Source organism: Chiloscyllium plagiosum, unplaced genomic scaffold (assembly GCF_037043375.1).
Source record: "Chiloscyllium plagiosum isolate Xiang-an unplaced genomic scaffold, Cpla_swu_hap1 HiC_scaffold_26, whole genome shotgun sequence".
Taxonomy (NCBI): domain Eukaryota; kingdom Metazoa; phylum Chordata; class Chondrichthyes; order Orectolobiformes; family Hemiscylliidae; genus Chiloscyllium; species Chiloscyllium plagiosum.
Window position 1 is genome coordinate 21105070 of NW_028270164.1, and position 14096 is coordinate 21119165.

Here is a 14096-nt window from a genome sequence, read left to right on the forward strand (position 1 = left end):
TTACCTTCACCTACTCCTAACTCACACAAGCAAAACAGGGAATGGGTTGTCAATGTCGGTAATCTTGGAGTGGCTTTTACCAGAATTAGATTTTAAGGCAAATTGACTTAAAAAAAACACTGGTTAATTATTAACTAGATATTTACAATAAGTAAAAACCATGAGCTGTACTGCAAATAATGAAACAACATTCATAATTGCACAAAATCTTCTTGTTTCTCAGACTTAAGGAGGTATTTTGAAATGAACATGAATATTATTTTGAAGTATGAGACAATCTTTTTGTTTCTCTTTTGGTCCTCTCAAGTGAACTGCAGTAAGTAATTGTAATCATAACTCAAAATATAATGAGGCGATCTCTTAAACGCGGGACTTCTTTTACAAATCTCGCTAGTAATTGATTAATTAAAAGTAGTGCTGATATTAATTTTTGGTGTTGCTGATATGGCATATGACAAATATAACTATAACGTTCAGTTAACTTATGCAGTTCTAAAATGACTGTGCAGTAAGCAGGTCTAAAGCTGAAGGAAAATTATACTTCACATTTCACACAGTCAATGTAGTTAGGTGACTAACATGGGACGATCGTATGAGAAAGAAAATAGTAAAGAGGAAAGTAATTCGTGAAAATAAGGTTTCCAGTCATTCTGATGCTCCATTTTGAACTATACAAGATGTGACATTCACACGTTTTCCATTTTCTTTACCTAATTGGAGAAGTAATCTCATATCACTCTCAGTTATACCGGTTCTGGTTATATAGAGACAAAATAGTGTTTAAAAAGTTCCTAGGTCATGCAAATAATTTAATAATATCATAAATAAAGCTACTCTCCCTGATGATGTTTATTTAGAAAAGGTATTCAGCTCTATTTTTCATTATCAGTGAATGAGGAGGAATGACTTTATAATTTGGGCCTCACACCTCTCTATCTGATTGGTACTAGACACAAACTAGTATACCTCTGGGACAATACCCCAAAAGACTTGGCCATCTGCCCTGCATTTTCAGAAAAACTGAGTATCAAATGAATTGTTTAGATACTTACTGAAGACTCATTTTGCTCAACGGCACCTAAATAAGATTTCAAGTGACAATACTTATGCTGAAATCATAATCTGTGTCCAGGAGCATCTGGGAACTGATTGCTTTTGATGGTTCTCAGGTTTTCTGAAGTCAGAAGTGGCAACTTGTTATCTGGTGACAGCTTTGCCGTAAGTGACAGCAGTAAATGCACATTTAAATTTAGTCATGGTACAGCAGGATTAAGTTCTCTGTTAACATTATTTTCACTGGGACTTGTTTCATACTGGCCGTTAGAGAACCTAGGGATATGGAGATAGAGCAAAATAATGGAATTGAGGAAAAATGAAGTGAACCATCATGCTAATTTGTTGTCAGTCAGGCCTGTATTCTTGTTCCTATTTCATATAATCTTATGAAGGCCTAACCATGTTAGTTACAGAACATTATCGGAACAATCCTGAGTCATGTGGCACCTGTGTTCAGTGGGCAATTATTTCTCAAAGAGGTAGAGATTACTTAAGGATAGTCAGTATGGCTGTGTTGGGTGAGATCATGTATAACAAATTTGATTGAATTTTTTGAGGAGTTTACTAGGTGTATAGATGAGGATAGTGCAGTTGACGTAGTCTATGTTGATGTTAGTAAGGCTTTTCACAAGGTTTCACATTGGTAGACTGGTTAAGAAGCTAAGAACCCATGGAATCCAGGGCAATTTGGCAAATTTGATCCAAAATTGGCTTAAGGTGATGGTTAATGAATAGTTTTGTTACTGGAAGCCTGTGTCCAGTGGTGTACCACAGGATTCATTGCCTAGGCCCTTGCTGTTTGCTATGTGCATTAGTAATATAGACCTGAATGTAGGAGTTATTATCAGTAATTTTTGCAGAGAATTGTTAGTGTGGTAAATAGTGAGAAGGAAAGCCTTAGACGAAAGATATCATCGATGGGCTGAACAGTGACAATTAGGACTAATGCTGAAAAGTGTGAGATGATGCATTTTGGAAGGATGAACAAGGAAAGTGAATAAACGTTGAATGGTAGGACCTTAGGAAATACAGAGGATTGGCGTGACCTTGATGTGGATGCCCATAGACTTTTGAAGGCAGTAGGTCAGGTAAATAAAGGTCACGTTAAGAAGACATATGGGATATTTGCATTTATTAGTCAAGGCATTGATGCAGGAGCAAGGAGGTTATGATGAAGCTGCCTAGAATATTGACTAGGCCACAGCTAAAACACTGTGTGCAATTGTGGCCGCCTAACCCATAGGATGGATGTGATTGAACAGGCAGAGGTGCAGAGGAGATTCATCAGGATGTTAGAGTGATTCATCTCTGAAGTGAGATAGGCTGGGACTGTTTTCCTTAGGGGAGAAAGTGAGGACTGCAGATGCTGGAGATCAGAGCTGAAAATGTGTTGCTGGAAAAGCGCAGCAGGTCAAGCAGCATCCAAGGAACAGGAGAATCGACGTTTCGGGCATAAGCCCTTCTTCAGGAATGTTTTCCTTAGAGCAGACAAGGCTGAGTGGGGAACCTGACTGAGGTGTACAAGATTATGAGGGATTTTGATAAGGAAGGTAGGGAGAAATCTTTCTCCTTAGCACAAGATTAATGACAAGGAGACACATTTTTAAAAGGGAGCAGGAGGTTTAGGTGGTTCTGAGGAGAAATCTTTTCAGCCAGAGGTTATCAGAAGCTCACTGCCTGGAAGGGTGATAGAAGCAAGAACCCTCATAACATTTAAGAACTATTTAGATAAGCACTTGAAACATCATGGCACAGAATGCCTTGGACCAAGTGCTGGAAAATGGGATCAAAATAGATAGACACATGATGACCATTGCTGAAGGGCCACTTCCCACTCTGTAAAAACTCTATAACTCTGCAATTAAATTATTGCTAGAAACAGCAAAAGAAAGACTTTTTTCATGTGTGTTATGTGGATAAAGGTACTCTTAACCCACTATGATTTAGTGTTTTTGCAGAAATCACTTGCCAACACCTTCCTTTCCCGGATCCGGAGGGCTAATGACGGCCTGGAGGAACTACTACTTGATAATATGGAAAGAGAATGTTGTGAAGAAAAGTGTTTGCCAGAAGAGACTCAAGAGGTTTTGAGAAATTCTCCAAAACCTGTAAGGATTGCATCTAAAGCAATTCAATCTTAACAGCTGCTCAGCAGTATGAGTGGTCTAAAATCATAAAGCATGGGATTAGTATTTGACACTTAACACCCATTTCATTGGCAACATGTAGAATATTATTGCCCAAACTAGCTGCTCAAAAGCATAATTACAGGTTACTTCCAGTGAAGCCTAGCCTACTTAACATGATTAATAACTGTAACTTTTGTAATGTAGCTCATCCTAATTCCATATTATAGCATCTAATAGTTCCTCATGACCCTCTTCTTCACTCCCACACCCTCTCATAATTGACACTAACAGAGTGTTCACCTGATCTGACTCAGGAACCTAGTTACCTGACAGTTGTTGTGCCAATAACAACAACCTGACTTGCCTTTGTATTTGACATACTTCTCAAAATTCAGGCTGAAATAACTCCACAGATGTTGGTATCTCCATCACCAAGTCACCCTTTATTTAACATGTGGAAAGTCCTTGTCCCTGGCACAGCCTTATCAGAGTCAGTACCCAGAGTAAGAGAATTCTGACCCTCTTCTTTTCATCTGTCAGCCAGAGCTCCCTGATTGGACAAAATCAATAGTCCCAATCAAGGAACTCATATTCTATGAGGTCCAGCTGGCCGGCCTCATTACAATCACTACACAGGCCCAATTAATTTAGAAGATTCAGGACCACGTCCAGGTAGAAAGGGGAAGACAGGTTATGATTTGACATTCTCAGAGTGTTCAAATAGACTGCACTCCTAAATTTCAAGACCATAAACAAAGGAAGATGAAGATTCCAGTAAACATGCCAATATTTCTATTTATAAAGTCAGAGTCTGAAAGTTACTATTGACAATATTAATAAACAAATGTGTGATATGTTAGCATAAATCCCTTTCTATTGCGTTTCAACCGAGGCATCAACCATTTAAAGCAAACTGATTATACTAAATTAAAGAAGTCCGCAGAGAAACTTTAAATGTTAATATACATGTTAATGTCTTATTGTAATATTTGTAGCTTAGTTACATGACGATTCAGGAACATAAACATAACTGCAATCTTACTGTCATCATATTTATTTATGTTTTAAATGTTTTTAATATATTTCGTAATGGTGGGCATCTTTAATTGACATTTGCTCCTAATAACCCAGTGCTGGACCACTTATCTCTTACAACAGATCCATATGTGGAGTTGATTCATAAGAGAGGCTTACAGTATATATGAGGACAATTTTATAAATTCAATGAAATATGTACACCACTCACACTTATTGAGAAATTCTAGAGCAAGAGTTGTTGATGGTGAAACCATTGGGCTGAATTTTCTCAGTCTCTTAATGATGAGGCAATGATGGGAAGTTTGGGAAATACAACAAAAGTGAAAAGTTGAAATTCTGGATGTTGAGAAAACAGGGTCCAATTTTTCACTTGAGGTTTCATAGCAAGTTGAGAATCTTGCTCATGAAAAGTGAGGGGCCTATTGAATGCATTAATGAGCATTAACATTTAATTATTTTCTAATCTCATCTCATTTTTGTGCAAGTTGTTTTTTCCCAGTTGTCAGGGAGAAGTTAGACAGTGCCACTTCCCAATTTAAAGGACCTGGTAGCTGCAGTTCACAAGCACCTTCACCTTCTTGGCAGCATTCCCTCAGCATGCTCCTTGGGCAGCAACCATCTGAACCTTCTGTCCATGGAAGTCAGCAATCACTTCATCACTTCACCATGGCACAGCCTTAACTAATTTACAATACGGTTCAGCGTTTAAATACAGCACTTTGGAGTTCACTGACAAATTTTGCTCCAATGCAGCTGCCATGTCATTTTGTGCACAGGGAATAGGTTGCGTACTATGGCTAATAAATTGCTTTCTGAAGCAATTGTGCATACTTTATGAGGTGATCAGTGTAAAATTGAGTGAGAAAAGTTTCTATGCCTCACAAAGAATGACTCTCTGTGAAATGCCCCAAAATTGATACTTAGCCAAATCTAACATTGAAGGGATCTGTACTGTGCTGTAATGGAAATTCAGCCTATTGTTTTCAAGTATGTGGAATTAATCAGTAGGACTCCAAAATAATACTGCTCATTTGTAACATCCCTCCTATTATTGTTGAGAAGCATGTGTCTATTTGTGTGCTGCACGAACTAAGCTAAGATTTGTTTTTGCAGGAACAAACTTGGATTACGCCCAATGGTATGTTTTTTTAAAAAATCAATTTGATCCATAGATTATGCTTTGAGTACGTTTATTATTGTTTATCCTGCACTAAAACAACAGGCAGTGAAAATTTATACAAACACATTTAAATATTCATATTTAGTACTAAATGTCACACTGCTTGAATTTAACCCATTTGGAATTATTAGTGAGGAGACAATTAATGCAGTTATGGATTGGCACCAAAAGCCGGCCATGTCCATATTCGATGAAAGAATCATGAACTAGTGCTGGATTTCAAAATGGCTTGTAAAATGAGGAGATGATCTCTGATGCCTTTCTATAGGTTATGGTACATAAGACAGCCTGAATATGGACAGAGCAAGAACAAATTCAATAGCATAACTAAGAGGTTTGATGGGATGTTAGTGGCAGAATGTGTTAGCAAAGACATGGCAGAAAACATATCCATAAACTCGCCAGTCAGGACCGGTCAATTCTGGCCCTTCATGCCCATCTCTTGAAGTGTAACTGCACTTGCAGGACCTTAAAATTAAGGCCACAACAACCCATTACAAGCATCTTATAAATATTGACAGAGAAGCATGTGATCTTGCTGATATTCAAAATCACAAATTAGCATTCCGTTGATCCCTAAAATGACTTAGGTTTACAAATTGCACTTCCAAGTACATGTAGCAGATATTACTTACATATTGGAATGGGATCACCTTTTTTTGCTGTTGCTGTGTAAAAATAATGGAACTTTCTTCCTATCAACGCTGTGGATACACCTGCCTGCCAACCATGCATGGAGTATAGTCAGATAAGAAGGTAAGTGATTATCACATCTTCAAAGACAATTAGCGATGAGCAATAAATGCTGGAAAAGCCAGTGATATCCACATTCCACAATCAAATAAATAAAATAAATCCTGTCAGAGAACCTTTTCTGAAATTCCTTCCTTCCAACTGAACAAAATATGCTTTGTCCATCCGCATTAAAGATATAATGATGGATCATGGGGAAATGTTCCTTACTATGTTGCAGATATAGTGTTTATATTTCTCATAGTTTAATGAGTCTCTCCAGGTTGAAAATTGTTTGTTTGTAATTCTTTCACCAGAATGTAATATGAGCAAAGTGCAAAGTATTGGAAAGTGGAGCTTCTAAAAGATTATTATTAATCATATGTGGAGTTAAAGAGGGTTGGTTGCCATTTTATACAGATACAGCCTGTAATTGTCATATTTTGCATGACATCTTATACTAACCCCAATTTGCATTGCATGAATGGTGTAATGATTTCTATGTTTTTTACTTACTGTAAAGATAAACTTGTTAAAAAAATTTAGCTGAAATTACAATGTCCCTTTAACACAAAGTGTCTTTTTTGTACAGGCAGCGTTAGACCTCTCCCCTGTTTTCTGAGCCAATGTAAGTTTGTAATACAATTCACAAATCACATAAATCTATGATTGAAAAACACGATTCAGATTGCTGGGCCTCTTGCTGAGATATTTGATAGTCACAGCTGAGGTGCCGGAAGACTGAAGGTTGGCAAATGTGGTGTCACTGTTTAAGAAGGGTGGTAAAATCAAGCCAGGGAACTATAGACCAGTGAGCCTGATCTCGGTGGTGGGCAAGTTGTTGGAGGGAATCCTGACGGACAGGATGTACATGTATTTGGAAAGGCAATGACTGATTTGGGATAGTCAACATGGCTTTGTGTGTGGGAAATCATGTCTCACAAACTTGATTGAGTTTTTTGAAGAAGTAACAAAGAAGATTGATGAGGGCAGAGCAGTAGATGTGATCCATATGGACTTCAGTAAGGGGTTTGACAAGGTTCCCCATGGGAGACTGATTAGCAAGGTTAGATCACATGGAATACAAGGAGAACTAGCCACTTGGATACAGAACTGGCTCAAAGATAGAAGACAGAGGGTGGGGGTGGAGGGTTGTTCTTCAGACTGGAGGCCTGTGACCAGTGGAGTGCCACAAGGATCGGTGCTGGGCCCTCTAATTTTTGTCATTTACATAAATGATTTGGATGTGAGCATAAGAGGTACAGTTAGTAAGATTGCAGATGACACCAAAGTTGGAGGTGTAGTGGACAGCAAAGAGGGTTACCTCAGATTACAGCAGGATCTGGACCATGGGCCAAAGGGCTGAGAAGTGGCAGATGGAGTTTAATTCAGATAAATGCAAGGTGCTGCATTTTGGGAAAGAAAATCTTAGCAGGACTTATACACTTAATGGTAAGGTTCTAGAGAGTGTTGCTGAACAAAGAGACCTTGGAGTGCAGGTTCATAGCTCCTTGAAAGTGGAGTCGCAGGTAGATAGGATAGTGAAGAAGGCGTTTGGTATGCTTTCCTTTACTGGTCAGAGTATTGAGTACAGGAGTTGGGAGGTCATGTTGCGGCTGTACAGGACATTGGTTAGGCCACTGTTGGAATATTGCATACAATTCTGGTCTCCTTCCTATCGGAAAGATGTTGTGAAACTTGAAAGGGTTCAGAAAAGATTTACAAAGATGTTGCCAGGGTTGGAGGATCTGAGCTCCAGGGAGAGGCTGAACAGGCTGGGGCTGTTTTCCCTGGAGCGTCGGAGGCTGAGGGGTGACCTTATAGGGTTTACAAAATTATGAGGGGCATGGATAGGATAAATAGACAAAGTCTTTTCCCTGGGGTCGGGGAGTCCAGAACTAGAGGGCATAGGTTTAGGGTGAGAGGGGAAAGATATAAAAGAGACCTAAGGGGCAACTGTTTCACACAGAGGGTGGTACGTGTATGGAATGAGCTGCCAGAGGATGTGGTGGAAGCTGGTGCAATTGCAACATTTAAGAGGCATTTGGATGGGTATATTAAATGGGAAGGGTTTGGATGGATATGGGCCGGATGCTGGCAGGTGGGACTAGGTTGGGTTGGGATATCTGGTCGGCATGGACGGGTTGGACCGAAGGGTCTGTTTCCATGCTGTACATCTCTATGACTCTATGACTAAATGGAATTGTTGATTTTTCTTGGAAGTAAGATAAACACAATAGCTGAGTAACATAAATATCATAAATATCATTATGGTACAAAAGCACTGTAATGAAATAATTTGAGTAGTTATGATAGATTACCTACTACTTTTCAGGGATATTGGCCCTAAAATATAGCCACAAAGCAGGAAGCAAACCTGGCTGACAGATCTATTAGCCAGAAAACGTGTTTCTCATGAGGGTGGATACAATTTAAGTTTTTGTCAAATTAATTTGCCAGCTGAATTAGGAGCTGTTGGGTGGAGGGGTGGGGAGGAAGAGGAGATGGGGACGGCTAGGGATTGGAGTGAACATGAGTCAGATGTGATGCTAGGGGTGAAGTCAAACATCAAAAGGGATAGGAGTTGAAAATCTTGGAAGGCGAGGTCAGTGGTGGAGGTGAATGGGGAGGGGGTAACATCACCAATTCAATTATATGGGGCAAGGAGCCCAACAACTAGATACTGGAAGGGTCCCAACCCTGTCTTTAAATGTGAATGCACTAATCACGTAGGAGATGAGCTTGGAACCCAGTTAGTGATACCAAGTTTGGCCAGGAGCTGCCAGCAATGCACAAGCAACAAAGGCAAATGGCAACAATGTTAGGACCTGCTTTTGCCTTGCAAAGGAGAGAAGACTGCTCTTCTCTGAGGGCTAGCAGCCTCATTAAGAATAAAGCTGACCAAAAGCCAAATATAAGGTCAAACACATGAAATGGTGCCCGATCTTACAGCTTCTGAAGATCTCTAAAATTAAAAAAATAGATTATTTTCTTCTGCCTTTGAACAGAAACGATGTGCACTAATGTTCATTAGTCTATACAGATTCAGCAGATTCAAATTTGAGTACTTGCTTCTGGCCTACCTGACCTGTTAAGAAGTGCCTCAGGGAGCTTAGTGGGCTGTTAATTGGAGGCAAATTGCTTCCCCATTGCCCTCCCACCTCCTGTCCTCCCATTGAAAATTGTATTGTGCTTCAGGAGAGGTAACATCCAGTGTCACACTCCAGGAACTTAATTTTCAAATTATGCATCCCCTTGACCTTCAGCTTCACTGGTAGTTGAAAACCCTGTGACATTTCATCTAGGAATCATTGAGAAGATGGGAATTTAATTTTAATTTCCTGGCAGTGATACTGCTGACACCTCCAGCTGATATTCAGCTGATTCAACATAGCGTCGAGTTCAAGCTCAGGACTTACCTGGGTTACCGTCCCTCCTGTGGGGCTAATTATTTGCGCTGCTATTTCAGAACACATTCTCTATGTCTTGTTGGTCTGTCTGGAGAGCACATGGTACATTTCACAGTCCAAAGACTCTAACAGAGTGAAGTGCAGTGGGATTTGTGAGAGCATTCTTGTGCATGAAACAAGAAAAGTTAGCATGAGATGTAGCAAGTAATTAAGAAGGCAAGTGGAATTTTGACTTTTATTGTTGGGGTGGGGTGGTTTGCATTTTAAAATAAAACTGTACAAAATGTTGGTGAGGTCCCATTGGAACATTGCGTACAGCTTTGGTCCCCGTATTTTAGAAAGGATATATTGGCTTTGAAGGCAGTTCAAAACAGATTCACAAGGCTGATTCCTTGGATGGAAGGGTTGACTTATCAAGAATGGATAAACAGGTTAGGCCTTTATTCATTAGACTTTAGAAGAAGGAGGGGTGATTTATGGAAACATACAAGATTCTGCAGCAGTTTGACAAGGTAGATGTTGAGAAGATGTCTTCACTAGTGTTACATAGTTATTAAATAAGGGGACACTCATTTAAAGCAGAGATGCAAAGGGATTCCTTCTTCCAGAAGTGAATGCCTTGAATTCTTTACCCCAAAGACCTGTGGAACCAAGAAAACTGAAATTGTTTAAATGCGAAGTGTATGTATTTAATATGTTTAGATATATTCCCAATTTGGATTTAGTGGGAAGTTGAGGGTTATGAGGAAATGGCACAAAAGAGTGGTTGAAGTCTGAGGCAAATCAGCAAATGATCTTATAGAATGGTGGGACAGGCTTGAGGCACCAAATAGCTACTCCAGCTCTTACTTCTTATAATCTTATTTCAAGAGACATTTACTTCTTATTCCATCTGCCTTTGTTTATTGTTTGTGAGTTAACTTGGAAATATCCTCAAATTTTAACTATTCAAGCACTATCCTGATGATAATTGTAAATAAATGAATTTTTACAAGCAGAAAACAATATTGCCTTGTCATGGAATATGTTATAAGAAACACAATCACAATTTTAATTTAAACATTGTGAACTTGAATTAGCTTAATACATATTCTAATCCTGCATTAAAATGGCATTGTTGTTTAAACTCTTCTTTCTTGTTCATAGCACGCTGTGCAAAGGACAATCTGAAAGAGGTCTATTCCATAGGAAAGAAAATCTTTGAAAAACAAAAGGAAGTTGTCTATCTTCATCAGCAACTGATCCATCGCAAGTCGTACATTTTGTACCGGATGAGCAATCTATTTCAAAGCATAGAACGTTTGGTTTGGTTGATATCAGATCAGCTTTAAATGATCTGCATATTGTTTATTTTGAATGTGAATATGTTATTAGTGGGTCCATGCACTGGATAATGCTTAGAAAACATTGAAATTTCACCTTTGGAATAAAAAAATTAACTTTTTCTCAAACTCTTTTCAACTTGTTGTAATAATATTGCAGCAACTTTAAACATTTTAGCTGTAAGTCTACAATAAAATTCTTGTCGTACTTTTGCAATGTTTTTAACTGCAAAAGTTAAACCAAAATAATTATAGGAGTATTTTATACAGAACATACAGCATAGAAATAAACTGTTCAGCTCAATTGACCCATGCTGATATTTATGCTCCACATGACTGTTTTGTTATCCCATTTCATCAAATCGGGTGAGCGTAATAACAACAACTTGCATTTATCTAGCATCTTTAATAAAGCAAAAGATTCCAAGATGATCTACAGGAGCATTATCAAACAAAAAGTGACACAACTGTATAAAGACAAATTAGGACAGGTGCCCAAAAGGTTGCTCAAAAGCATTGGTTTTAAGGAACATCTTGAAGGAGGAAAGTTCAGTAGAGGAGCAGAAAATCTAAGAATCGAATTCAATGGTTTTGGGCTTCAGCAGTTGAAGTCAAGATCACCAGCTAAGGAGTGGGTAAAATCATGGTTGTGGAAGATCTGGGAATCAAAGGAATCTTGGAATATTTTTGGGCTGAGGGGTAATCTGAAATTGGAAAGAGCCAGGACACATGAAATAATCTGAAAGATGATAATCATGGCAGATGGTGGAATTTGCATTCAATAAAAATCCAAACTAAAGAGTCTAACGATGACAATAAATCAATTGCCGATTGTTGGAAAACCCATCTGGTTCATTAATGTTCTTTAGGGAAGGAAACTGCTATCCTTACCTCGTCTGGACTATATTTGACTCCAGACCTTTCTGGGCAATTAGGGATAGGCAATAAATGGTCACCAAGCCTGCGATGTCCTCAACCCATGAATGAGGTCTTGCTTAACTGAAGACCAAATGTAGTTTAGTGAGCACAGGAAGAATAAGAAGTGAACAGGACTTGTGTGAGTTAACCTTCAATTTTTTTCTCCCTGATATTTCCCTGGCTTTGGGGAAATGCATATATCATTCTAAAGACTCTCTGGGAAGAGGTCTTTCCTGAATTCCCTTTTGAATTTAGTTTTGACTTTCTAATACATATAGCCCTCAGTTTTGGATTTCTCAATAAATGGAAGCATTATCACTGGGTGGAATCTTTCATTTTTTTGGGCTAAGTCCAACTTGTGTCAAATTCTTTGGTGTGATTCTTGCCATGAGGCCGAGTGAGAATTCTCACTGTACTTTACCAAATGAGTCTCATTAACTACTTATTCCACCTAAAGTCATCCTTCATATCTGATTCTAGCCCGAACTTATCACATGCCATTCCCAGAACAACTTTCTACTCACTGGATAGCAATCAAGAGCCCAGCATCCCTGGCACCTGCTGCTCTGCACTTGGATAAGCACTGACTTGAACCTGAACTTGTCGTGGAATGGCGCTGTGATTCTCTGACAGGGGCAAGGAGATCCTGGTCAAGGGATTGGTGCAAAGGAGTCCTTATCCAGGATGGACTGGCAATGGAGGGTGTCCTGCTCATCCAAGGTCGCTCCTTGGGTCAGTGCCATTTCTACGCTACAGAGGAAGTGACAGTAGTGCCATAAGGTGGTCAATGACCTTTTCCACTCCACCAAGTAAGTGCTACACTTTTCTGTCTGTCACCTCACACTCACTCTGTCTTTGCTACTGGACTCCACCACCTACCAAGGTTTATCACGTACCAATCACACTATTGTCTGCAGCATTTTCCCTTGCCAGCTCTCACCCCTCATCCCAACATTCCACACCACTAATCCTACACACTCTCTGCACTGCTTCCTCAATCCCTGAAAACCCTTCACCACCTTTTGAACTATCATTAACAGTTGTGCCATCCACTTGCATCGCATTCAACCCCTCCGTTCCTTCATTCAAGTAGAAAACAGCCCTTGATAGGGGAGAAAGGTGCTGGACGTGTGGACAAGTGCATAACGTTTGATTCCTCAACCTTCAGAGGAGAGGACTAGCACTGCCCCTGCATGCTGAGACATCGATGTCCCAACAACCGTCTAAGTACCACTCTTCATTCCATTGCAGGCTTCACAGTAAATCCGCTATCTGTGTAATACATTGTGTACGACTCCTAACCACTAGTTGTAAAGCCTTCAAACTCTTTTGTCTTGAGGTACTACCGGTATATCCACAACCACTTTGGAGAAATAGTCAGCTCCCCCAGAAACGTCTTGCCCAACCTCGAAGGATGAGAATACAGAGGTGTCAGAGGAAGCAGCAACAAAGCAGCCTTCTGCACATTCTACCAGCGCAGATGTTGACACTTCGATGGGAACATTCACCTTGGGGGCACAATCTAGTGAGAACCTAACTATGACAGCTCCACAGCTGCTGGAGGGAGAAACAGCCCAAGTCACTGGTACTTGGATGGAGACCAGGTCGCTACTCAGCTGCAGGCAGGAGATGACCCTGTCGCATTGGTAATTAGGAACTTTGTCCACAAGCACAGGGAGGAACAGTAAGCAGCAGACAGGAATGTGGGGCACAATAGCCCTTATTGCTCAGAAGCTACAACAGTACACAAGTCAAGTAACCAGCTGTTTCTTTCAATGAACAGGTTGGTAGCTGCCATGGAGAGCTAGGATCAGTGCCCTCAGGGTTTGCTGGAGAGACATATATACCTATACTCCATCATAGAACATAGAAAAATACAGCGCAGTACAGGCCCTTTGGCCCTCGATGTTGCGCTGATCCAAGCCCACCTAACCTACACTAGCCCACTATCCTCCATATGCCTATCCAATGCCTGTTTAAATGCCCATAAAGAGGGAGAGTCCACCACTGCTACTGGCAGGGCATTCCATGAACTCACGTCTTGCTGAGTAAAGAATTTACCCCTAACATCTGTTCTATACCTACCACCCCTTAATTTAAAGTTATGCCCCCTCGTAATAGCTGACTCCATACGTGGAAAAAGGTTCTTATGGTCAACCCTATCTAAACCCCTAATCATCTTGTACACCTTTATCAAGTCACCCCTAAACCTTCTTTTCTCTAATGAAAACAGCCCCAAGTGCCTCAGCCTTTCCTCATACGATCTTCCTACCATACCAGGCAACATCCTGGTAAACCTCCTCTGCACCCG

The 14096-nt window shown here is 40.0% G+C and overlaps 1 protein-coding gene across 2 annotated transcripts; it reads left to right on the forward strand.

Annotated features, from left to right (window-relative positions):
• Positions 1-164: 164 nt before the first annotated feature.
• On the forward strand, positions 165-11075 carry LOC122563156 (coagulation factor X-like). 2 transcript variants are annotated; one of them, XM_043716630.2, is made up of 5 exons: positions 165-316; positions 3004-3164; positions 5337-5361; positions 6728-6763; positions 10692-10996. In XM_043716630.2, exons 1-5 carry the CDS (start codon positions 244-246, stop codon positions 10874-10876), a joined length of 480 nt encoding a protein of 159 aa, XP_043572565.1. In that variant the 5' UTR covers positions 165-243; the 3' UTR covers positions 10877-10996. The 2 variants fall into 2 exon arrangements, with proteins under 2 accessions (XP_043572565.1, XP_087829674.1); XM_087973548.1 differs by lacking the exon at positions 6728-6763 and having other exon boundaries at positions 10692-11075.
• Positions 11076-14096: the final 3021 nt, after the last annotated feature.